At 34.9% G+C, this 23,901-nt stretch overlaps 2 protein-coding genes across 4 annotated transcripts; both read right to left on the bottom strand.

Annotated features, from left to right (window-relative positions):
- Window positions 1-230: 230 nt before the first annotated feature.
- LOC126761541 (protein tipE) lies at window positions 231-11,400 on the bottom strand. Of its 2 annotated transcripts, none has more exons than XM_050477838.1 (5): window positions 10,346-11,400; window positions 9,967-10,162; window positions 8,853-9,026; window positions 8,524-8,760; window positions 231-5,142 (listed from the first exon to the last, which is right to left on the bottom strand). In XM_050477838.1, exons 1-5 carry the CDS (start codon window positions 10,575-10,577, stop codon window positions 5,097-5,099), a joined length of 885 nt encoding a protein of 294 aa, XP_050333795.1. In that variant the 5' UTR covers window positions 10,578-11,400; the 3' UTR covers window positions 231-5,096. The 2 variants fall into 2 exon arrangements, with proteins under 2 accessions (XP_050333795.1, XP_050333794.1); XM_050477837.1 differs by lacking the exon at window positions 231-5,142 and adding an exon at window positions 7,361-7,508.
- Window positions 11,401-11,492: 92 nt separating this feature from the next.
- On the bottom strand, window positions 11,493-18,576 carry LOC126761539 (uncharacterized). Of its 2 annotated transcripts, XR_007667373.1 has the most exons (3): window positions 15,796-18,576; window positions 15,536-15,642; window positions 11,493-12,158 (listed from the first exon to the last, which is right to left on the bottom strand). XR_007667373.1 is itself a non-coding variant. In XM_050477834.1 (2 exons), exon 1 carries the CDS (start codon window positions 17,153-17,155, stop codon window positions 15,806-15,808), a length of 1,350 nt encoding a protein of 449 aa, XP_050333791.1. In that variant the 5' UTR covers window positions 17,156-18,574; the 3' UTR covers window positions 11,493-12,158; window positions 15,796-15,805. The 2 variants fall into 2 exon arrangements, 1 of the variants encoding a protein (XP_050333791.1); XM_050477834.1 differs by lacking the exon at window positions 15,536-15,642 and having other exon boundaries at window positions 15,796-18,574.
- Between the last annotated feature and the right edge of the window lie 5,325 nt (window positions 18,577-23,901).

The raw sequence follows: 23,901 nt of genomic DNA, 5'->3' as shown, positions 1-23,901 counted from the left end.
TTAAAATATAATAAAAACTGCTCGTGCAAATTTATAGCAGCATGCCAAGAATTAATAGCATTATTAGTGTTGAAGCACGCAACATTCATTATTACTACGCTGGTGGTACGCAGCGTATACGTAACCTTTGCGATACGAGCTCAAACTTATTAAAACACACGAAACATTAAAACTGTTATACTTATCTCTTTCTCTTATCTCTTTATGGTTAAATTAGTAAAATAAACGCATTTTGGATTTTCATTTGAATTTTATTTAGCGATTGCCATTATCTTTATTTGAAGATTTACAATTTTGCGCTGAAGAAAAATATTTTTTTATTTTTATTTTTTATTTTGTAAATAGAATCCTGTATCGATTTGTTACAATTTGTATTTGTGTTAGTATGCAGGTAGGTATTGCAAAACGTTTTGAAGTGAATTTTATTTTTATTTAGCTTTTGCTTCCCATAGCAAGGAACTAATAGCGCCGACGCTACTAAAGCCTTTGAGAAAAGGTGTTTTCACAAATTATAAAAAATTCAATATTATGACAATAAATTAATTACAGCAATTATGACAAATAAAAAATTATTATGGAATTTTATGCATCATTTGTGGTTTTAATTTATGAAAGGTGTTTTAGGGGGAGTTTTGATTTTTTTGCTATTATTTTATTGCAATCTATGAATATTTATACAGTTCCCGCTAGAGGTTATATATTGTGCAGAGTTAAATGGGCTCGATGACCATGCGTAATACGTATAGTTTCACTCATAATTTGGTTTTCGAGCTAATTCGAAGAATTATTCAAATCGTTTGTCCTTTATTGGCTTGAATTATAAAATTATTTTAAATTTATTAAACTTTTGAGTGTGAATATTTTTACTACGCTCAATCTGAAAATTCATAAAAAACTTATTTATAAAGGAGGTATACATAATCCATTTGGACTAAATTTAAAATATAATTAAAAAATCTATTACAAATATTGAAATAGCTGAAGTTGTTGTAAGAGAGTTTTTTGTGAAATTTCTTTTTGTGAAATTTTTTAATTTTCTAAATTGATTTAAAATTCATTTTGATAGTTCATATCTAAGATAGAGTTTACGATGAAATCGATCGATAAGTTCTTAGGAATAACTGGAACTATTTTTGACTAAAAATCTGTGAGTTCTCAAAATATATTTTAAAATGAGTTTTACTTTGCAAATATAATAAAGTGTTTAAGATAAAGCGATCGAGGCTCGAATATGTTCGGTAGAATAATTGGAAATATTTCTGATTTTTTGAGCATTTTCATTCTAAGATAGTTTTGAAAAGAAAATCGTTCGAGTCTCGAATATATGCATCAGAATAATTGGAGATATTTCTGAGTTTTGAGTATTTAGTTTTTAAAATAATTTTGTACATGAAATCGTTCGAGTCTCGAATATGATTTTCGGAATAACCTTTTGATTTTTTTAATATTTTCATTGTAAGATAATTTAAAAAAACCGTTCGAGTCTCGAATATATTTATCAGAATAATTTGTAATATTTCTGAGCTTTTGTGCATTTTGAGACCCAGATAATACGAGTCTCGAAAAAGGTTTTCTGAATGACTTTTTGCTTTTTTAAGTGAAATCCTGCTAATTCTATAAAAATAAGGTTATTTGTACTTGTCAAACTCCTCAAATATGTTTTCGGCATAACTCGATTTTTTGAGTTTAAAAAATATCGTTCCTCTCTCGATTTTTTCGGAATAAATCCAATTGATTTTAAGTTTTTCAATAAAAACTGGTTAAATCTCCGATTTTAAAGTAATTTTATTTTTTATTCTAAATTGTTAAAATAAAGTCGGGTGAGTCTTTAATGTTCCTCGGAATAATTCGAATTTTTTTAATAAAAATCAGAAATTCTCATTAAGTCAAGTATTATTAAGCTTTTTTAACCTACTGCCTAGATATTTTCCAAATCTAGATAAGAGCCTAATGCAGACTTTCTTTGCTTGCCATAAATCTGTCACTTTAGTGGATTCACTTATTTATAGAGGGAAGCACAGCTGATCATTCCGACAAAAACTGGCCAATTAGGCTAAACCATAGCGTAACGGGAGACAAAAAACAGAAAGTCTATAAAAAAAGTTTATTATTTCTATTCCTTCTCAGGTTATATCAGAGAGTGGAGTAAACGAATAGAGCGCGATTAGGTCAAAGAAAATAACATTATTTTCCTGCTTTGTACACTACTCCCTCATCATAATTAAATTAATTAAAAAATCCTTTAGTGATAAACTAATTACGTGCATAATATATAACCTCTAATTCCGATATTTCTTGAAGATTCTACAATTTTTGTACACAAAAATTTAAGTTTTAACCTTTTACAGTTAAAAAAAACCAAATTCGGAACACTTTATTGCAATAATTGTTTTTTTTTTTTGCTTAATGAGCTGCTAGTAAGTTTATGTTATGGAAATTTAATTTTCGCACAGTTTTAGCAAAGCTTTTTAAGCACATATTTATATATACAATTTTTCATGTTTTTTTGCGCTTCAATTCTAGTGAATTTCTTAGCGCATTAAAGCTTTTGCACAAATCTAATAAAAAAAATTTTTGTTCAAATTATACAACTCTTCAAAATCGTTTTTGGAAGGTACTTTTAGTGTTAACAAAAAAAATTATTTTTCAAAATATTTTTCGAAATGTACATTTTTGGGAAGAAAACTCGTACAATATGTTTATTATTTGCTTACACATTTGCCGAAACAGAAAATTGTGTGTGTGTCGTTAATTTTGCATTATTGTTTAACACAGTATGATACATAGTTATATTTACCATTTTACCTTAACTGTAGTGCTACATATTTGACTAGTCTAAACTTAAGTAACTCTTTAAGCCAAATTCGATTTACATTACAATTCAAACCTTACCAAGTATATATTTTGCAATTCATTTACTATTTTGCTGATATTCAACGCCCATTCAGCAAATCGGCGTGTGTTATTTCATTCCTACATTACTTACAACATTTTCAACATTTTAAACAAATTCTGATTTTCTAGGGTACAACACGCTGAGAACACAAAACATATAATAATTATGACTATTATCACAATCCTTGTCTTTCAATGTATCTATAAATAACTTTTTCAAGTCAAATTCAATATACGAGTATAGTTCAATAATTTAAATTTTTAGAATTTTCAGCAAAACATTTGTCTACTAACAAAATACACAGTACAACAAAATATATATTTTTTCGCAATTATAGACTTAAGCGGCAGCTGTTGTGATGTATTTCAGTGCAAAATTGCTTAGAATGAAATGTGTAGCTTTCACTTTTACAAAAAAGCTTTTTTTGAGCTTTCATTAGTTTTCAAAGCTTTTTTCGAGATTGCGCTCGCTTTCTGTATTTTCGTTTATTGAGCGAGAAAGCTGTTTTTGAGATTTCAGTACTTTGTTTTCTGAGGAAAAAAGCTTTTTTCGAGCTTTCACTTGTCTTCGTTACCTCTGTTTGCCGAATAAAAAAAAAACTTTTTTCGAGCTTGCACTTGCTTAAGGTAATCTCGTTTGCTGCGCGAAAAAAAGCTTTTTCGAAAGAGCTTTCATAAATTCAAAATTTGTTATTAGAAAAGTGTTGGGTCTGCTATTTTAATACATATATACGAATATATTTTGAATTGCTGTTTTGTTTTCTTTTTTTTTGTTGAAATAAAGCTGTCGCCGTACTTACATATGTACTTTCTTATGCTACAAACATACATATGTGTGTTGTACTTAGCTTATATTTATCTGTATGACACTCTTTATATTAATTATATAAATGCAAAACAAGCCCTACAATATTTTATATTATAACTTTTTATATAAATATTTTTTGTTTTTCTATTTTACATATCGTGCTTTAGCATTTGCATATCAAGTTTTACTTCAAGTGCAATTGCAAATTCGAAAATAATAATAAAAGCTTTAACAAATAAATCGCACGAATACTGCTCTGGAGCTTGCAATAAGCATAATACATACATACTTATGTAAATACTATTGAATTTGCGGCAGACTATTGCTTTGCTCTTGTGTTTAGCGCTATGGGGGCGGAGGAGAACAGTACGAATTGTCAATTTTTTTATTATTTACTTTGCAAATTGCGAATACTGTTATGTATACAAATGCGTAGACGAACATACATACATACATACATATGCATTAGGGTGTCTGTTATTTTTCAAGTTGATTGTTTTGTAAATATTCCTTCAAAAGTTCTATGCAATTAAAGGTATGCATCAAATCATCCAATGTACACCATGTCGTATGAGCAACACAGAGTGCATAAATCAGAACTATGAGCGCTTGTTGTTGTTGTGCGGCAGAAAACATTCTTGAAGTAATTTCGAGGAATGGTGCCAAGTTGACAGTCCTTGCCTGGATAAAAATCCGGTTACTTAGAACCGACTGTCGTGGGAAAGCACTATGAGCGCTCTATACATTTGATGCATAACTTTGACGGCGTATAACTTTTAAACGAGTGTTTTTATGGAAAAAGTCATTGAGACCTTTTAGTGGCGCAGAAAATTTTGTATGAGAATATCACTTTTTAAAGCTTGCAGATTTACTTGTTTAGGGGAAAATATTAAAAAATCATTTACCATGTTATATACGTAAGAAAATAAATATGAAATGAAACTAAAAAGAGCTTGTTTACATTTTAATGCTATTTCTAGCGCAAACACTGAAACCTCAAGTGTCAAAAAAACAACCTGAACACCCTAATATACATATTGCTTTATGTATGTATGCACATGGCTGTAATACACATACGAATGCGTTTAGCTATAATGAGTCCTAAATATGCATGTATAGGTACATACACATCGTCATATTTAACTAGCTACATATATGTATGTATGTATGTGTGTATATATAAGTACTATGTGTATGAGCGCTGTAGGTAAATATTATTATTTATTTGTAACTGTTGTGTACGAATACAAAATGTGGCTATCGATTTTCTACATTGTACTCCTTCTACGAATACGAATACGAGTACGTGTACGATTTCTTGCTGTTGTTGTTGTGTAAGCAGCTTTTCTAATGCTACGAGTATATCTAGCCTTTCACTAGACTCGCTAGTTCACTAGTATTCCATATCATCTTCGTCGTCACTTTGACACAGAAGTTTTCTACAACGGAAATTGAATGAATGAATGAAAAACTGTGTGTGCTTTTTTTAAGTTTTTTTCGTTATTTTTTTTGTGTGTTGTTTGTGGTGTGGGCTTCTTTGTTGTTTACGAAAATCAGGCAAAATTGTTGCACGTGCGTTTTTGAAACGGGAGACAGACCAATCGTACAAGTCTACAGGTTTGCATGCATTTTGTAACATTCAAGTAATGGATTTTGGTATTTCTGGAAAAAAGTTACGAACATTTTCTACTATCTAAAATGTCTAATAATCTAAAATATGCAATTAGTTTTAAAAACGTGCTGTGTATCAAAAATACATTTATGGATGTTAGAATAAGAGACACGTTACGAAAAATTGATACTACCCACAGGCGGACATTTACGAAAGTATTTTGTAGTTAAAACAAAATCACACATTTATATTTATATATTTGGGTTTATTTTTTTTGAACTCTTAGTAAACAAAAACAAATTTTGGCTTTTTAATGCTTGCAATCTAAACAGCGAAAACAAAACTTAAATTAATAAAAAAATATAATTAATAAAAAAGAAGAAAAAACGTTTTTTTCGATTGCACCGAAGCCATAATATCGTTCACCAAAAAAAGGTTCCATAGAAGTATTTGATTTTGATCAGTCTGTTTGTATGAGAGCCATATGCTATAGTGAATCGATCTGAACAACTTCTTCGCATATCACATAATCAGACAATAATCCACGCCAAAATTCGTGAAGATAGCTTCTCAAATGAAAAACCTTTCCATGCAAAAACTTCATGCCGATCGTAAAGTTTGTATGACAGCTTTATGCTATAGTGACTCGATCTGAACAATTTCTTTGGAGCTTTTAGCATAGTCTTGGAAAATATTTTTTGCTAAATTTCGTGACGATATCTTGACAAATAAAAGAGTTTTTCTTACAAGGACTTTGTTCCGATCGCTCAGTTTGTATGGGTGCTATATGCTATAGTGGTCCCCTAACGGTGATTGCAACAAATAACATAACATAAAATAATTTTTGAGGAGAAAAGGACGTAAACAAATTTTCTGATTGATAGCACAAAAAGTGAGGGACTAGTACGCATTTATACAAATGGAGTTGCCAGCTCACTTTGAACATAAATCTCAACGAAATAATTAAAAAGTTGAAAAATTATTGTTTAACTAAAGAGTTAATTGAGAGTTGTTAGTTTTTATATTTTTAAACGTATCATTTAAAAATTCTTATAAATTTTTTTTTTGTGGTTTAAGAAATTTTTAAAGAATATGATATAAAATAACCATAAAACTTTAAAAATTTAATTAAAAAAAAGATTGTTCAGAAAATATTTTAATTAATAATTTTCAACAAAATTTAAAAAAAAAAAAATTCAAAATAAGATGAAATTTGAATTTTAATAAAAAATAATGTTAGAGTTTTGCCGTATTTTTCGAATATATTACTCGATTTTTATCAATTTTTTCGTTCAAGAAAAAGCCAAAGCTTTGAATTTAATTTAAGTTAATTTAATTTTAATAATTTTAATTTAAGTTAATAAATTAAGATTTTCTTTTAAAATTTAATTTAAAATGTACACACAAACTACTTAGAGAGAATTTGGTTAGCAAAGCTCTATGTTCTGAAATTGTCAGGCTAACGTGACGTCATTGGACCAGCTGATTTTAAATCAATCAAGAGCTTAATTTCGATCTGTCAGTTTGCATGACAGCGATATGCGATAGTGATTAGACCTGAGCAATTTCTTTGGTTAGCAAAGTCTAATATCTGAAATTGTAAGGCTAACGTGACGTCATTGGACCAGCTGATTTCCAAGTCAACCAATTTATGAAAAAGCTGATAGCGTCCTTCTTTCACACCACAATTTCGCTTTTAGATAATGATTTGGCGCAGAGTTTGACTCTACGTAAAAAAAGTTGAAATTTAAACCAAAAAATCTTTCGAAAATGCTAACTACTACTAAATGTGAATTTATCGCTCACAAATCTAATTTTTAAGAACAAGTTCACTACATTATATTTTAGTAAATTGGTGTGCGCTACTCTTTTGAAATTAGTGCCATTTAACTAGTCTACGCGTACTACATGCTAAATTAGTAGTTTATATCAAAAATTTCAATATCTCAGTATTTAGCTAACAAGGGTTGGAAAATGTGCGCGAGTGTAATCGAAAAAGTTTATAGAAATAATTTTTTTATTCGATAAATTTGCAATTTACTGTATTGATATAATATTTTTAAAGCTTTTTTTGCATTTAACGGTTATTTAAATTCATATCAAACGGTTTCAATAGGCACTTGCATAGATTTCGCTTAAAAATTACTGAGGGATAACGTTTTCTCCGGTTTGCAATTCATGCAGTTAACAATCCTGTAAATATTCGTTAATGGTAAACGGTCATTACAAACATTAATGTTTAACTTTGTTTTTGTTTTTTTCTTTAGTTTTGGTTTGTCTTTTAGTCATTTAAAGGCGGTACTAAATGAATTCACTAAAGTCAATGACAATAACGAGCACACTACGAGCGAGTAATAAATGAGTTATTCGAGCGAGCGTAAACACGAAAAAGAGAAAGTAGAAAGGAGTAGAAGGAAAAATGTAATTTCTGTTAATTTTGACAACATAAATGCAACAACAATAGCGCCAATTCGCATGCCAATATGTAATTAAATTGAGAACATGCAAATAAATACGTTTCAACTACAAAAAAATTTTAAAAATAATTTTTTTTTCATCAGTAATGTTTGACCGATTCAAATATGTATGTACATGCTTACTTCCACTTCTTCACAAATCAAAATTCTCAACCATATATGTATGTATTGGGAGGATATGCCATTCTTCACAACAAAATTATGGATTACATTACGATAATTCTAATAAAACTCAAGTAATTAATCGATAAAAATATGAATGCTTAACGGTACAACCGCATTTACTACAATTATGCATATAAATATTTATAAAGTAGGTATGTAACAATATGTCTATGTTGACTACACATGAAATTATGTAAATAAATATATATGTATGCAACGAGTATCTAGTCATTTACGAATGCCATAACAAATTTCGAAGAAACATTCCAAATTACACAGGTTTTTATGCAGGTACAGTAGGATATAGCTATGATTAATATTAAATTTTCTTTTCATTTCCTATTCACTTCTTCGTCACTTTCTTTTTTGTATATTTAGTAATTAACGTTCATTACAACAACTTAAAATACAATATGTAGTTAGTACTAATGCATACTGAGGGATTACGAGATTACGAGCATATGTATGTGTGTTTGATGATGTAGTAGTTAGTTGGGTAGGTAGTTATGTTAAGTAGTTGATTGTGGTGATTAATTATTGTTTAACAATTTGTTTTTGAAACTCACTCTTCCTTCGAGGGAAACTTCTCCGCATAGACCCGTGATGATTTGTTGCATGCTTTGTCGCAACAGGGGCAGTACCAATAGCTGAGCACACCAATCGAAATGGCGAATAGAACATTCGGTATGATAAGCGACAGCACGAGATGATACAAGTTGTTCTCCCACGAGTAGCGACCGATCACCACTTCTGGGTAGGCACGACTGTAATAACAGGGAAACGGTTCGCCAATGTGCGAGTAGCTATTGTAGAAGAGAGCGTGAGCGCACAAGTGAGAAATATAAATGAAATTTAAATATTATTGAAATTCAATATATGTATTTTTAAGACTCACCCATATTGGCGCGCAAAGACACTGCAATTCGTTGTGGGTGGATAACCGCAACCTTCCGAATTGATGAGAAATTTCGTATAACTGACGTCCCATTGCACCTTATCCAGTTCATGTGGATTCTTTTCCCATTCGATAAATGGAATGCGTGTGTAGTTGACGTACAACTGATGGCACCTGCGAGAGTAATTAGAGAGGAATTTATTTTATTGGTATTGGCGAGATGGGAAAGGATTTGTCAATAAAACCTACTTTTATGGCGAAATCTAGATGTTCTACGGTACCAAAGCAGTATCCTATCCATTATACTTTAACTACTTTGCTTTCCGTTTTTAAATTTCGAAGAATTTTAGGTTTTTTACTATTTAGTATTGAGGATTTTGCGAGTTTTTAGTCTAAATTTAATATAAAGGTTTTGAGAAAGATAGATTGTCGGCGGAGCCTATTTCTATATATTTATTGATGGTGCATATTTTCTATACATTCGGCCTTATTTAAATGTAGGCGACCAAGTAAAAAGAACGCACCAAATAGTAGGAAGGGTAGCCTAGCACCGCTATCGGTAGAATGGGAATGAGTTGGACCTTCCATATCGTGTGTTATACTACTGAAACTTGGTCTTTAGCGCTGGTCATCGGTTCATGCGCTGTCCCAAGATCTTATCGGCATCCATGCTGTATGGTTGAGAATCTTACCGTATATGAGCTGCAGAAGCTGTATGGAATAAGACGAGGTAAAAATCTCTCAGCACTTCACTTGCGAGCTCAAACTTTCACACTGGTGGGAATAGAAATTAAACGTCTGACTAAATTTTCTACTTCTACTTTTATAGTTTCATAATCGACTGCATAGTAGTCGAAGTGTGATCTTTGGAACAGCCATAAAACCAAACGTAACCTACTGCTGCCCAGAAAAGTGCCCAAAAGCTGATATAATACCGTATTTATGCTTGTAACACTGGGAAGAAATGAGCGAACTATCAGAATATTGTAACAAAGACCTCTAATGTGGTTCTTGAGCAGGTTTTGTTAAGTTCTTTTTGGCATTTTAACTAATATCTTTCGTAAAGGTTGTAAGAATTGGACACGATTCGTTCACATATACGAGTAATACTTACTTGGTGAGTGATGACGTGCAGCCCTCGCGGCATGAACTCCACGAACAATTTCTTATGCCTTCCGCGTAGACATGATCAATGACAATACATGTAACTGGTACGGGGTCATAATCGGCAATTATCGTCGAGATTGCTGGATCCACGACGAATGGTATTAAAAAGAGGAAGGCAAAAACCGACAGAATTGCAGTGGTTCCTGTGAAAATGAAAGTACAATTTATCATATTTGAAATATATGTATGTATGTATGCATATAATTCCAACAAATATCAATATATACATCAAGAGTTCGAGAGCTGATAATAACTTTGGTGCAAGCTCGTTGTAGCTCACTAATATGGCTATTTTGAGCAATGCTGTGCTCATTTATTCAACTCACCAAGGCACAACGATGTGTAAAATTTCGCCTTCTCTAATATCGACTCCAATTCGAGATCGCTCTTTTTCTTCTGTGGCGATTGCATGCTCGAGCGACTCGACCGACTCGAACGCCCCGAAGTCGCTGTCTTTGTGCTGCTTAAACTTAGCTTACTGCCGGTAATGGTGTGCGCCGAAATTGTCGGACTGGTCGGTAGCGACATTGTTGTCGTAGCGGTTGAACTTTTCTTCATCTTGCTGCGCTATACTCGTTTCTCTTCACACAACGACTGCTTTTAGTGTGTGTCTGTGGTACGTTACACGGTTTGTGTCTTGACTACAGCTATTCGTCGTTTGTAGGTTTGTGTGTGTGTGTTTGTGGGTTCGATTGTTCGTGCGCTACTAACGATCGCTATTTATAGGTTCAGTTATTTGTTTGTGTGTACTATTAACAGAGTTGCTTTGCAGTTTGTCCAGGTTTAAGGTTTTTTCGTAACACGTCGGTGTTTTTACTTTAATTCTATGATACTTGATACTTGTTTCTGTTCTATTTTTAAGTTAATTTATTAAATATTCGATATTCACTAAATACTCTTCATACTAATTTGAACGGTAATTTATCTAATTTCTTATTTCATGCCTATTTGTCTTGTTTTACTATTTCCGGTCCAAGTCTGTTAGTTGTGTTCTTTTTTATTTTGTTTCTGTTTTATCTATACTTTTGCTACTTTTCGTTTCACGTTCGTTTGTTTGTTTGTTTATTTTGTCGTCTCTTTGTATGTTATTGTTAATTTTTGTTAATTTTTCATATATTTTGTTTTTGTTTGTACCAAAATTTGCTGGAATATTTGCTTGATCACGCATCCCTCCAAACCGTTTGACTTTCCATAACAAGTGAGTTGCTGGTGTAGAAATGTGTGTGTGGGTGTATAAGTGTGTATATGTGTGTGTGTCAGTGAGTAACTGTTGTAAAATATTTGTGTGTTGAGTGCCCGTTTGTACGAAATTAGTGCAAAAAGCGCTTCAATATAGATCTTTAACTAAGATACAGTTAATTCAAATGGAATAACATATAAATATTTGCTTTGCATTGTAGTTGTAGTTGTGGTGAACAATTGTAAATACTTTTCATATATACTAAACTTAAGTGGAATAATGTTCTTGCTTTGTTTTTGTTTTTTTTGCGTTTTGCTTGCGTTTACAACATTGAATTGAGTTCTTACAAATCTTTGAATTTATTTTTGTAAGTTTTTGCTTTCTTTTTGTCTTTGTTCTTTTGTAAATCTAATATTGTCTGAATGAATAAGTTTTACAAGACCTTTATGTCCCGTTAGTTGTTGTTGTTGTTCTTAATTCTTTCGTGTGCATAAATATTAATTTAAAATACAGCATATTTGCTTTCGAGAATATATTCAAAAACTTGTTTGCAGCAATTTCATTTTTGAATTTTTGGTTTTGTGTTTTTTTAACTTTCAAATTGATTGTGATTTGCATAAATTATTTGCTCTCTGTGGTTGATTTGTGGTACATAATGTTTATTTGACTAATTTATAATATTTTGGTTCGTTGCTGGCAAGCGCATTTTGCGGGGAGTGAAATTGAATTGAATTTTGTTTTTTGTTCTTTATAATTTTTGGGCTGATTAAAATATTTTTTTTTAATTTTTGATGTAAAATTTTCTTGGTTTTTTTTGATTTGAGTTGGTGAAGTGAGTGTGCTTTTGTACAACTTGTGTTGTTATTGTTGTTTGTTACTGCTGCACGGTCTGCTGCTTTATTGCATGGCAAACACGCCGGCCTGATGTACGGGACTGTCTTCTTGGAGCAGAGGAATGCCTAGAAAATTGAGAAAACACAAATGTTAGCGTAATTCAAGTATTGAAAAAAATTATTTCAAAACAAAATTAGATTAAAAGTGACAACTAATTAAGTAGGTCTTGAAAATTGCTGTGGGAGTTAGTAATTTACCGACTTTAAACTACTTAGATCTGTAGAATAGTTGCTAAAAAAATTTTATATTTTTGAAAATTAGTTCAAAATCAATACAATATTATTAAGGTACAACATATTTAACATTTTCAATATACATATGTACATATAAAATTGGATTGGGGAACTATTTAACTAAACCATATGAAGAGTTTAGACTTTTATAAGTATTGTAAGTTTATGTTAGGAGAGGTTGATGTTCTCAAAAATACTACTTTTCTACCATACTTCCTGGAAGGAATTAAATATCAATACTCTATATAAGCAAAATAGTCTCCAAAAACCTGTAGAGCCAACTAAGTTCAATACCAATTAATTAATGAATTTCATCCTCTTGGTGGTTGAATAAATGAGAGCACAGTTGCTTTAGCCTTAGTATCCTATAAGCGTTAGTGCCAAGACTGAAGTGTTGATATAATTTGTTTCTTTCTACAGCAGAGATCATGTACGAGAAATACGTGATATTTGCTTATTGCTCGCTGAACTTAGATGAGAACTAGTTATGTATAACTGGTTATATTACGGTTATAACAATAGAAGTCGGTCCCAAATTTTATTATACCAAAACAGGAGTATCACTGACTATTCCACGGTGACATTATAAGGCCATTATAAGCTCAAAGAGCATAACTATGTAGTGTGACCTTTTTTTATACATATTTCAAGAATATATAATACAAATTTTGAAGAAAGAAGTCATTGTGTGGAAAACTACAGAATATGCTGAAGATAATGGTCGGATTTTAACCTGATGTGGCTCATTGAACTGAGCGCCTGCAGTTTAGAATGCTGTAATTCAAAAACTCGGCCTCGACACCCGCGCCGTTAGTTCTGCTTTCTCCAGGCTGGACAAGGAAGCACAGAAAATGGGTCTGGCAGTGAACGAGGGCAAAACGAAATATCTCCTGTCATCAAACAAACAGTCGTCGCACTCGCGACTTGGCTCTCACGTCACTGTTGACAGTCATAACTTTGAAGTTGTAGATAATTTCGTCTATTTAGGAACCAGCATTAACACCACCAACAATGTCAGCCTGGAAATCCAACGCAGGATTGCTCTTGCCAACAGGTGCTACTTCGGACTGAGTAGGCAATTGAAAAGTAAAGTCCTCTCTCGACGAACAAAAGCTAAACTCTATAAGTCGCTCATTATTCCCGTCCTGCTGTATGGTGCAGAGGCTTGGGCGATGACAACAACCGATGAGTCGACGTTACGAGTTTTCGAGAGAAAAATTCTGCGAAAGATTTATGGTCCTTTGCGCATTGGCCACGGCAAATATCGCATTCGATGGAACGATGAGCTGTACGAGATATACGACGACATTGACATAGGTCAGCGAATTAAAAGACAGCGGCTACGCTGGCTAGGTCATGTTGTCCGAATGGACGGAAACACTCCAGCTCTGAAAGTATTCGACGCAGTACCGCCGGGGGAAGCAGAGGAAGAGGAAGACCTCCACTCCTCTGGAAGGACCAAGTGGAGAAGGACCTGACTTCGCTTGGAATATCCAATTGGCGCCACGTAGCGAAAAGAAGAAACGACTGGCGCGCTGGTGTTAACTCGGCTATAATCGCGTAAGCGGTGTCTACGCCAATTAAGAAGAAGAAGAATTCAAAAACTATTTGAGATATCAATTTAGGTTAGGTTATGTTGGGTTAGGTTAATCTGGTATGCCAATAATATACGATTAGATCAGTTTGGTCCTTTGCGATACCAGATGGATTTCAGCTGCTAAGTATAAGAGGAGTAGTTATCCTTTAGTATGCCTGCGTTTCACGCGAATACTAACAGACTCTGCGGCCTCACTACCGATATCTCCTCCAGTGTTTCATACCATATTGATCGATTTAAATTTTCAAAAGATGAAAGACGAACTCAATTTTTTGTATATAATTTTAACATTTAATTTTGACAGTTCTGTTTTAAAATGAAAATTAAGCGTTCGTAAGCGTTAAGCTTTCGCACAGAAAAAAATGGAGCTTTATAATAAATACAACAGTATTGCCTCAATACTTAAATTACTAAAATGATGAATAATTTTTAAACTAAATCGCCGTCTCAGTCAAAGGGAAAACCTTTAATTAGTGAAAGCTCTATTTTTAAGCTTGCAAAGAAAAACCCTTTAATTAGTAAAAGCTCTATTTTTTAAGCTTTCATGAAAAGGTGATTTCAAAAAGTTAATATAAAAAATTATAAGACACTCAATTAAACTATAATTGAAATGAATACATTATGTTTATGTGATTTTTGTAAAAACTGAAACTTTCACTAAATAGAACAATATTTATTTATTTAGAATAAGTAGCTGAAAAATTTACCAGGGACTACAGGAACTGATTCTTAACTGATTCTACGCCTACAATTAAGCTTTGGCTCATAGTTTTTATTTGTATATTAACAAGAAGAATTTATAGTGGATGAAAGCTCTAAGCTTTTGTACAACATTAGCATTATTATTATTGAAAGTGTAAACGGTTTTTTGTTTTAATATACTGATACTACATGGAATACATATTATTTAGAATATAAGTTCTCTATACACTCAAATTAGAGCTCTTGGTATTCGACTAACCGAATTAACCGGACTCTCTTGTTCGATCATTATTCGAATAATAATATTCAGTTTGCAGTATCCGGATAGTTGTAGGTCGTCGACTATTCGTTTAACTATTCGACTAACCGGTTAACCGTTCATTGTCGACTGTTCGAATAGTAACCGGGGAACTTTTACAATTTTTTTCTAGTATATACGGGACCATTGGCATTTTCACAAAAATAAAGCGAGCAAAAATTAAAGTCTGTTCGGATTTCAAACAATTTTAAATTTTTTCATATATTCGCAGTAGAGCAACTATTCGAATAGTCCCAATAGAACGACTATAGACCATTGTCAACAAAGACTATTCGATTAGTGTTAATCGGTTAATATTCATACGAACGGTTACAAACCGAATATTCGAATAATCGGTTTTCAGGTTATTCGAATCATTTTAAGAGCCCTAACTTAAATCTATTTTACAAAGTTAAATTCGTGTATCCCAAAAAGATTTAATATCATTTGAACATTTTTATTTACGATTCTACAATATATATTTATTACTGCATGAAAGCTCTAAGCTTTCGCGCGAAAAGCTAACAATATACACAATTCAACTAAATATGCGTGTATGCGTTGTTTCTACGTTTAAATGCCGTTATTCACAAAAGCTCCTTGCGAACCTACATCATAAACGACGCTTACAGACAATAACAACAGCACAAATGTTCAAAAATGTGGATAAATATTCGAACTTTCAGGTCTCAATCCACGTTGATGTAGCTGAAAGTATGCTGCAAGTGTAAAATAAGCATTACAATTTACATATCGATTTAAGCTGAACAAATATTTGAGAGTAATAACACAAGTTGTGAGATGGCAACTGGTTGTTGTGGCTCATAGCGAGCAATTAAATAAATAAAAGCAACAATCATTTGCATGCTTACGTGACGGATCTCATAGTGCCATTACGTCGTCGCCACCACCTCCACCAGTATCGCCCAAATTGGTCTGCGAGCCAATATTATTTTTCGCCAATATCGTATCCGTGTCCACACAACCCTTGAAGCGCATTTTCGCATCATCACCCACATAGACGGTCTTCTGACACAGCAGCAAGACCAGACACGACACCACAAACAAGACGGACGGCACAACCGAGGCGATAACAAACTGTCGATAGGTGACCTCCAAGTCGAAGCGAGCCACGACAATTTCCTTCTTTGACGGCGAGTAGAAGCAAGGGAAGCGCGCACGTGCATTGTGATCGCTGCCATCACGGCCGAAATCCTTCAAGAACTCCTTGCACTCATCCATCAGCGTATTCACACAACCCTCCAGATTGATCATGAGCTTCGACTCATTCGAAATGGTCAAATCGAAATCGGGTGGCGCTATCTCCGGCGTTGGCACCGACACCGATATGTGCAGATGACTTAGATACGTGAAATTGGTGAGATCCGTGAGCATATTGTGCTCTAGCGTCGAGCCGTTAATACAATCTAATGCCTCCACACGATCCGATGTGTTCTTTATGAAATAACACGATGCCATCACAACATTATCCGCGGATTCATTCCACACTTCTTCTTTAGTCTCTGCATTGATGGCATTTTGACATTGCGACAAATACACTTTGTCGCCGCTCAACACCACCACATTCTTATTGCGTGTCGGTATGTCGACGCAACGACGGTCACAATTGTAGGGTGTGCGTATTTTGCGACACGTGCCGCGATTACACGAAAACAAACCGTTTATGTCCATACAATTGATTTTCCCCCGCCGACCCGAACACTTGACCGGCGAATCGCTATTCTTGAAAACACACTCGAACGCATCGGTTATATTCAAGCACTGACCTTCGGTACAATTAAATGTACCCGTCAAATTTTTGCACTCATCATTTATGCAGCGCGCCTTATCGGCGCGGTCCTGATCGATGCCGTAGCACGTCTTATTCGCCGAATTCGTGCAATTCTGAAAGGTGAGATTGGTGCCGTTGGTACGTAGATTCACGTAGATTTGTATGCAGGCGCCAGACGTCTTACTCAGGCACCACTCGCCGCACGAGCCCCACTCGCAGTTGTCCTTGTTGACGGCGCGCGTGGTGGTGCACATGACGGGCGTTGGATCGATGCCGCTCTTGAAGGCGCGCGTCGACGGCATATAGATGGCGACCGTTAGATAGACCAGCGCCACCGAGCTGAGCACGAGCGTCATTTGGCACACACAAATCGTGCCGCATATGCGCTGATCCTGTGGCGGTACAATGAGGTCCTCACTCGGCACCTTTTTCTTACCCATTGTGGCGGCGGCTGCGGCGGCGGTTTACGGCTGTTAAGCGCTTGGCAGTTAAATTGGTTGTAGAGTTTGCTTGTTGTTTTTTTTTTTTGTTGTTTGATGTTTCTATTTCTATTTAGTGGTTTGTGACTGTTATTAGTTTACTTTGCGGTTGCCAGCACTGGAAGTTTCTGCAAACTACTCGTCGTTGGCGATTCGCGTAGGCGTCGTCGTCGTCGTCGTCGTGGTCGTTGGTGTGGTGAAACTTCCGCCTGTGTATGTATGCATATACTTATGTTGGTGTTGTTTTGTTGTTGTTGTTGTTGTTGTTTGTTTGTTTGTTGTTGTAGTGAAACGAGCGCCTCAATGAATTTGTGTTATTGCTGCTGCCATCTAAATCGATTGTAACATATGGTTGACCCAGACACACATGCACAAACACACACGCATGCGTTTATTGTAGAAATTGGTGGAACTGTCAAAACCGCGCCTACACCACAATTTTTCTTCGAAATTATGTAATTGCTTGTACTTCCTACACTTTTCTACAATCTAACACACACTTTCATTTTATTTTACTCGCGTTCACTTTTCAACACGCTCATATTGGCGTTTTGCTGTTCGTGAAAAATGCTGCAACTATTGATTTTTCCTCCTTCGGGCAGTTAGTTGGCGTAGCTGATGACTATTTTAATGTTCGTGCGCGTTAAATCTGCCGTATTTTCTGCTTGTCTGTCATAAATTTTAATTGAGCACAAAATTTTCGTGGCTAATAAAGTTGGTATTTGCTACAAACACACACACACGCACACACATGTATAGGCGCAGTGCGTGAAAGACCATTGAAGGATTGCGGCGACTTTGACACACTGAAATTACGCACCACACACATGCACACACAGCTGCGTATTGCACCCAGCAATTCAATATTGTGAAATGGAGGTCAAAGGCTGAACGTCAAATTGTGCTGTTCCACCGATTTGCCAGTTTTGCTAGCGCCTCGAACTCTTGGTACAGCTGCACCGAAGCAAGTCCTGCTGCTGGCACATTAGTCCACACACCTCCTCGTATGGCAGCGTCAATAGCACGCCATATTCTGCCGAATCGCACTTTTTTCACAAATCGATTAAGCGCACACAGACACACACATACAGGCGCGTTGATGGATTACACTTTTCTATGGCATTAATGCAGGAAAATATTAGTTTGCTGTTGATTAGTTTAGTTTTTGGTTGAACTATTACAAATTTTTTATTTTGCACCGTTTTTCGTATACTCTCGTCCGTTGCACCGTTCCGACCACGGGCAATATGAGTATGTTGTGTGTATTGCGAAATGTCTCAACGGTAACCCGACACAATGCCTATCCGTTAGTTGAAAGTGGAAAAGTAATCATCGTAAAATGCTTAGAGAGCTGAGATTTCGGAGAATCTGTGAGCACACGCAGACACATACAGGCACACATGTGTGAATAATAAGCGCTATGTGTGATGAAAGTGCTGTGAAAGCTTTGGCGATAACAATGACAAGTACGCATGCGCATGCGCTGCACATGCAGTGGCAAAATAAGCAAAAAATCGATGAGAAATATTGTTTTTTTTTTTAGCTCTTGTCTTATTATTATTTTCTCTAGTCATTTTGCTCATTATGCGACAGCACTTTTGCTCCTGACATTCTTCACGCTGGTGGCATTTTGCCCATTTCGCTGCCACGCGACTTCACTCACGGTGCTTACTTTCCCATTCAGCTTGCGGCCAACTTGGCGCTGTTTGCCTCATGTTCGCAGCGCTACTTTTGCTTTTTTGCCACTTTCGCAACTTTCGCCTCGGCATTGCATGACATTTGGCAATATAGGCGATCCGTCAGCTTCTGCCTCGCCTGTAGTGTGGCCGCTCTCCGCCGCCGCTTGTGCACTCTACATTCTTCATATGCTGTGTTGTTAGCCTCTGCTACCATTTGCCCATGCGACTTCATATGTGTTTCTGGGGTGTGTTTTTATTGGGTCGACGCACAGACACCACAAATACGAGTACAACTCGTGCTTTGTTCTTTTTCGACAATTGTGCTTTGTGCTTTGTGAGTTGTACACGTATAAGTTGCATTAATATTGAACTCAATTATGTTGTTGTTGCTATTGACACAAATATTCTAAACTATGAGCCACCAAGCTCTGTGGATTGCAAGACCAGTTTCTTCTTGTAAATCATGCTAATGAGCTTGCTTAGCCAAGAGTAATTATCGATCTAGCGGCAAGCCTAGAAAACGCGTCACATTAAAAGGGTCGCGTGATGAGTAATTAGCATATAAATTATGTCCGTGAGACGCCCCCTGTGACATGAACGATAAGGAATTAATAAGTCGGTCGCTTTAAATGGTGATGAAAGGCTTCCATCCAAGCATCATATTTTAATCAGTTTATGTTGTTCCTAAATCTATTGACTATCTGAAGATAAATATTTGCTCTCTTTATATAACTGATGTTGCTAATGTTGTTGTCAGAGCCAACTTCAGTATCTAGTTTATTATTTCCATATATTGGCTTTGGTTTTTTTTCGGTTTCTGGTCATTTTTGGAGCTTCAGCTTCAGCGTCATATGAACCCAAATCTCATCAGCAGTAACGATGCGTTTGATGAATTTAGGGATCTTGGCTACGTTGCAACCACTATTTGAAGCCAATTTTGCAAAGAATTCAAGGCTTTTGGTACGAGCCTAGCATTGACAGGCTTCATACCCTTTCGATCGAAAGGAAATGTTGAGATCCTTTGCTAACTCTTGAATTCCAACTCGACGATTTTCGAGTAGTTTTTCTTTAACTTTCTTGTAATCGCCATTAACAGCGGTGGATGGATGCGACTCGCATGAGTCACGATGATTTCACGACCTTCAGCATATGCTTTGAGCCTGCATGATAACCCAAAAAACTTTTGCAACATTTTCAACGGTACCGCTGCTTGGAATCACAACATTTTAAGGAGACTCATTGTCAATTGTTCGTAGTACTAATCGCCAGACAAACCTTTCGTGTCGTAAAACAACCTTCCCACGAACATGAAAAGCGTTTGTATCGAACTCAGATCAGTCCGTGCCAAATTTGATCAAATGGTACAACTCTGTCCTTACACATTTTCTACATAGCTTTTTAGTCTAGCTTTTGAACCTATTTTTATTCAAGCTTTTCAATTTCAGTGACTGATTGGAGGCTTACAGATTCCTGCCAAAGGACCGTCTTGCCTTGAGAGAGCATTTTTTGTCCATAAAAATGCGGGAATTATTTTTTTCGGGAACTACAGCAATATAATACGTAACTAAAAAAACTATGTTAAACTTTTTTGCAGTAAAAGGTCCTGATAATTAATGTGAGCAAAGGATAAACTGCTTGGGCAACCGCTTTTACTCCGCTCCTATTGAGTTGAAAAAAAGAGCGAATAAAACTCGATCTTCTTTCTCTCACCTCATCAACCATTCCAAATCGGAGTCATAAATTGTAAGTCGCGGCTAAAATGTCGACCCTGACGGTCGACTATTCATTAGCAAAATGTATCAGTCATTATGCCAATGAAGGACAAAGAAGAATGACTTTAAGTTAATAATTTTTGAGGGCTCTTCTCCTATTAGAAAAAATGGTCGTTGTGTACTGTTTCTATGTAAATCGTTTAGTTTTTTGTTTAGTTGGCAGAACATACGTACGTAATATAATGAGCCAAATAATGAGCGTCTTTTGAAAATTTGAAAAATCATTATATTTTGACAGCAGTACATATAAATATAACACACGTTTAACTGGTAACCGATAAACATACAAAAAGAACTACGACACTTTGATCCTGGTGTCCATAAAAGTTACACTTGGTCAAAGAGAAAGGGCATTCTTCTTCTTTATTGGCTTAGACAACACTTATGCGGTTAAAGAAAGGACATTGCTTTCATGAAATATAAATGAAATTGACGCATATGTTCAGAACTGATCTAATTCTGAAATAATTATTGATGCTTATTATAAAAACACGGATCGACATTTAGCGAACAATTTGCGTAATTATTCAGATAAATGCTTAAGCGGTTGATAAGGCGATTTCAATAAGGCACAAATTTTAAGAAAGTTTTTTGGAGGACCCAGTATAGGTTGTAGTCTGTGGCGTGATCTGCATTTTTTATAAAAATATGCTAACAAATTAGAAATTTAAATTTTTTTATTAAAAAAAATAAGAAAAGTAATAATTCGAATAAAGAGTAAGGACCTGCAGCATATAAAGGACACACCTAGTGTGAAATTTAGAATAATTCGTTTCATTTTCCATATATAGACAGCTTATACCTTTAAAAATAACGTATTAAAATTTTAATAGATGTCTCCAATGTTTTTTGAGGTACAGCCATTTAAAGCGTAGCCGATCATAACAGCATTTTCTCATTTTTGCAGTGATAACTCAAAGATTCTCAGGCAAATGATTCAATTATCATGAATTTTTTTTCTGCCCGTTCTGTATACAATTCTGAATACAGTGACCCATCGTGTTTTTGATGTGATCAAATGTTAAATTTTTTTCATGCCAAAAACGACAAAAATTTGGTAATATTAAAATTTTCTTAAACGCTACCACTTCTTTTAACTTCAGTGTGTATTCTTGCAACACTGTGCCCAAAAAATAAGGTGATATTGTATTTATTTTGAAAATTCTTTATTTATTCTTCCAAATCAATTTCATCCCCTTCAAAGTAATCCCCTCCCGATGCAATGCACTTATGCCAACGGATTTTCCAATATTCGAAACACTGGTCACTTTCCGGGATGGCCTTCAGTTCCGTCTTCGCTGCGGCTTGAATTTCATCTATCTATCGAATAAAATCGGTGTCCTCGGAGCGGGTTTTTGAGCTTGGTGAACAGCCAGAAGTCGCACGGCGCCAGATCAGGTCAATACGGTGGTTGCGGAACGATATGGGTTGAGTTTTTCGAAATGATCACGAATTACGAGGCAGTATGGGATGGTGCAATCGTGGTGTAAAAACCAAGAATTGTCTTTCCACAATTCCGGCTTTTCTAGGCGGATAGCGTTACGCAAACGACGCGTAACGTTCAAATAATATTCCTTGTTGACTGTTTGACCGGTTGGAAGGAAATAATGCACAACACCACGATAATCGAAGAAAACAGTCAACATGACCTTGATTTTTGAGCGACTTTGGCGCGATTTTTTTGGTCTCGGCTCTCTTTTGGCACGATATTCGCTCGATTGATCGGTTGTTTCGAGGTCGGAAAGTATCGTTTCACACACTTCAACGCGACGCCTTTTTTCCAAAAAATTCAATGCTTTCGGTACCAGTCGAGATTTGACACGCTTGAGGCCCGAAACATCCTTCAAAATGGTATTGGCTGAGCCTTTCGATATGCCAACTCCATCAGCAAGGTCTCTAATTATTAATCGACGGTTTTTTAACACCAAATATTTGATTTGTTGAACGTGAGCTTCGTCGGTTGAGGTTGATGGTCGCCCTGGACGCTCTTCGTCTTCGACACGTTCACGGCCGGCTTGGAACTCACTATACCAATTGTAAACATATTTTTTAGACATAGCCTCATCACCAAAGGCTTTCTGCACCATCCTCAACGTATCCGCAGCAGAAAATTGATTCCGTAAACAAAATTTAATGCAAATTCTTTGCTCAACAAATTTCGACATCGCAAAAAACGAAAAACTCACTTTTAGCAGCTCACAAAACAACACGTATCTCAAACACTAATGAATATTTTGACATGAAATTTGACATAAATGTGACTGACAGTACTACCAACCTAAAAAAAAAATAATTCTCTAAATCCTTAGACGCGCGCAGTTTAAATTCAAATGTCACCTTGGGCACAGAGTATAAATATACCAAAAAAGTTCAAAACAATTGATAAAGTATTTATTTTTTTTATGCCCAAAACTCTTTCACTCTTCAGACGGCTTACCTACCCCCTCCCGTCTAGTTGTGTCTCTTTAACCCGATAATTTGATTATAAGTAGTAGTGCTATTTTAGTATTCCCGATGAATATGTTCTTTATCAAAGTTAAAAGTTCAGCAGCTTTACAATTATTAGAGTGAGTTAAGCAACAATCAACCGAGCAAACATTTTAAAGCATTTTTAATACAACTAAATATATTACAAATATATGATATTATCTATCACAAGTCACTTAAGAGTGCGTAGCCAAGAGATAACCACACTACATCTCCTTTTATATACTTGTTAATATTAATGAGTTAGGGACACCACGGCGTATGTGGAACTGCAAAAGCAACTGATAGTGTACGTAAGTAAATGCATGACTAACTTTTGTATCGGGTTCAAGCGAGTTAATTCAATATGATAAGTTATTCATATCCTCTTGTATTATTTTACTATGTTAATAATATTCTTAATGAATGTTCGTCTTAATTCCATCAAAGTTCAAGAAATTCATTCAAGGAGCTTTAACAGCATCAGAAGAGCTGACAGTTGTAAAAAAAAGTTTCTTGTTTAGTGGAGAACTTTAATAAGTCTATTAGTTTAGAGTGTAATTCAAATATGTGATTCATAACGAGTTAGAAATGCACATCACCATCCCGTTAGATGGTACACTATTTCCTGTTCAGCTCTTATTTACTATTAAAGCCTTTGCTGCTGCAATTGGGTACTAAGCATATTATTATGACGGTTACCATGGAGAAAATATATAAATAAATAGGCGGAAAATCTATATATATAAAAGAAAGTTGTGATTTGGCTGAAAATTGGTGGAGAGGTAGC

Source organism: Bactrocera neohumeralis, chromosome 6, assembly GCF_024586455.1.
Source record: "Bactrocera neohumeralis isolate Rockhampton chromosome 6, APGP_CSIRO_Bneo_wtdbg2-racon-allhic-juicebox.fasta_v2, whole genome shotgun sequence".
NCBI lineage: Eukaryota > Metazoa > Arthropoda > Insecta > Diptera > Tephritidae > Bactrocera > Bactrocera neohumeralis.
The sequence above is the reverse complement of the archived record's forward strand: the minus strand, read 5'-3'. Positions and strand labels throughout refer to the sequence as shown.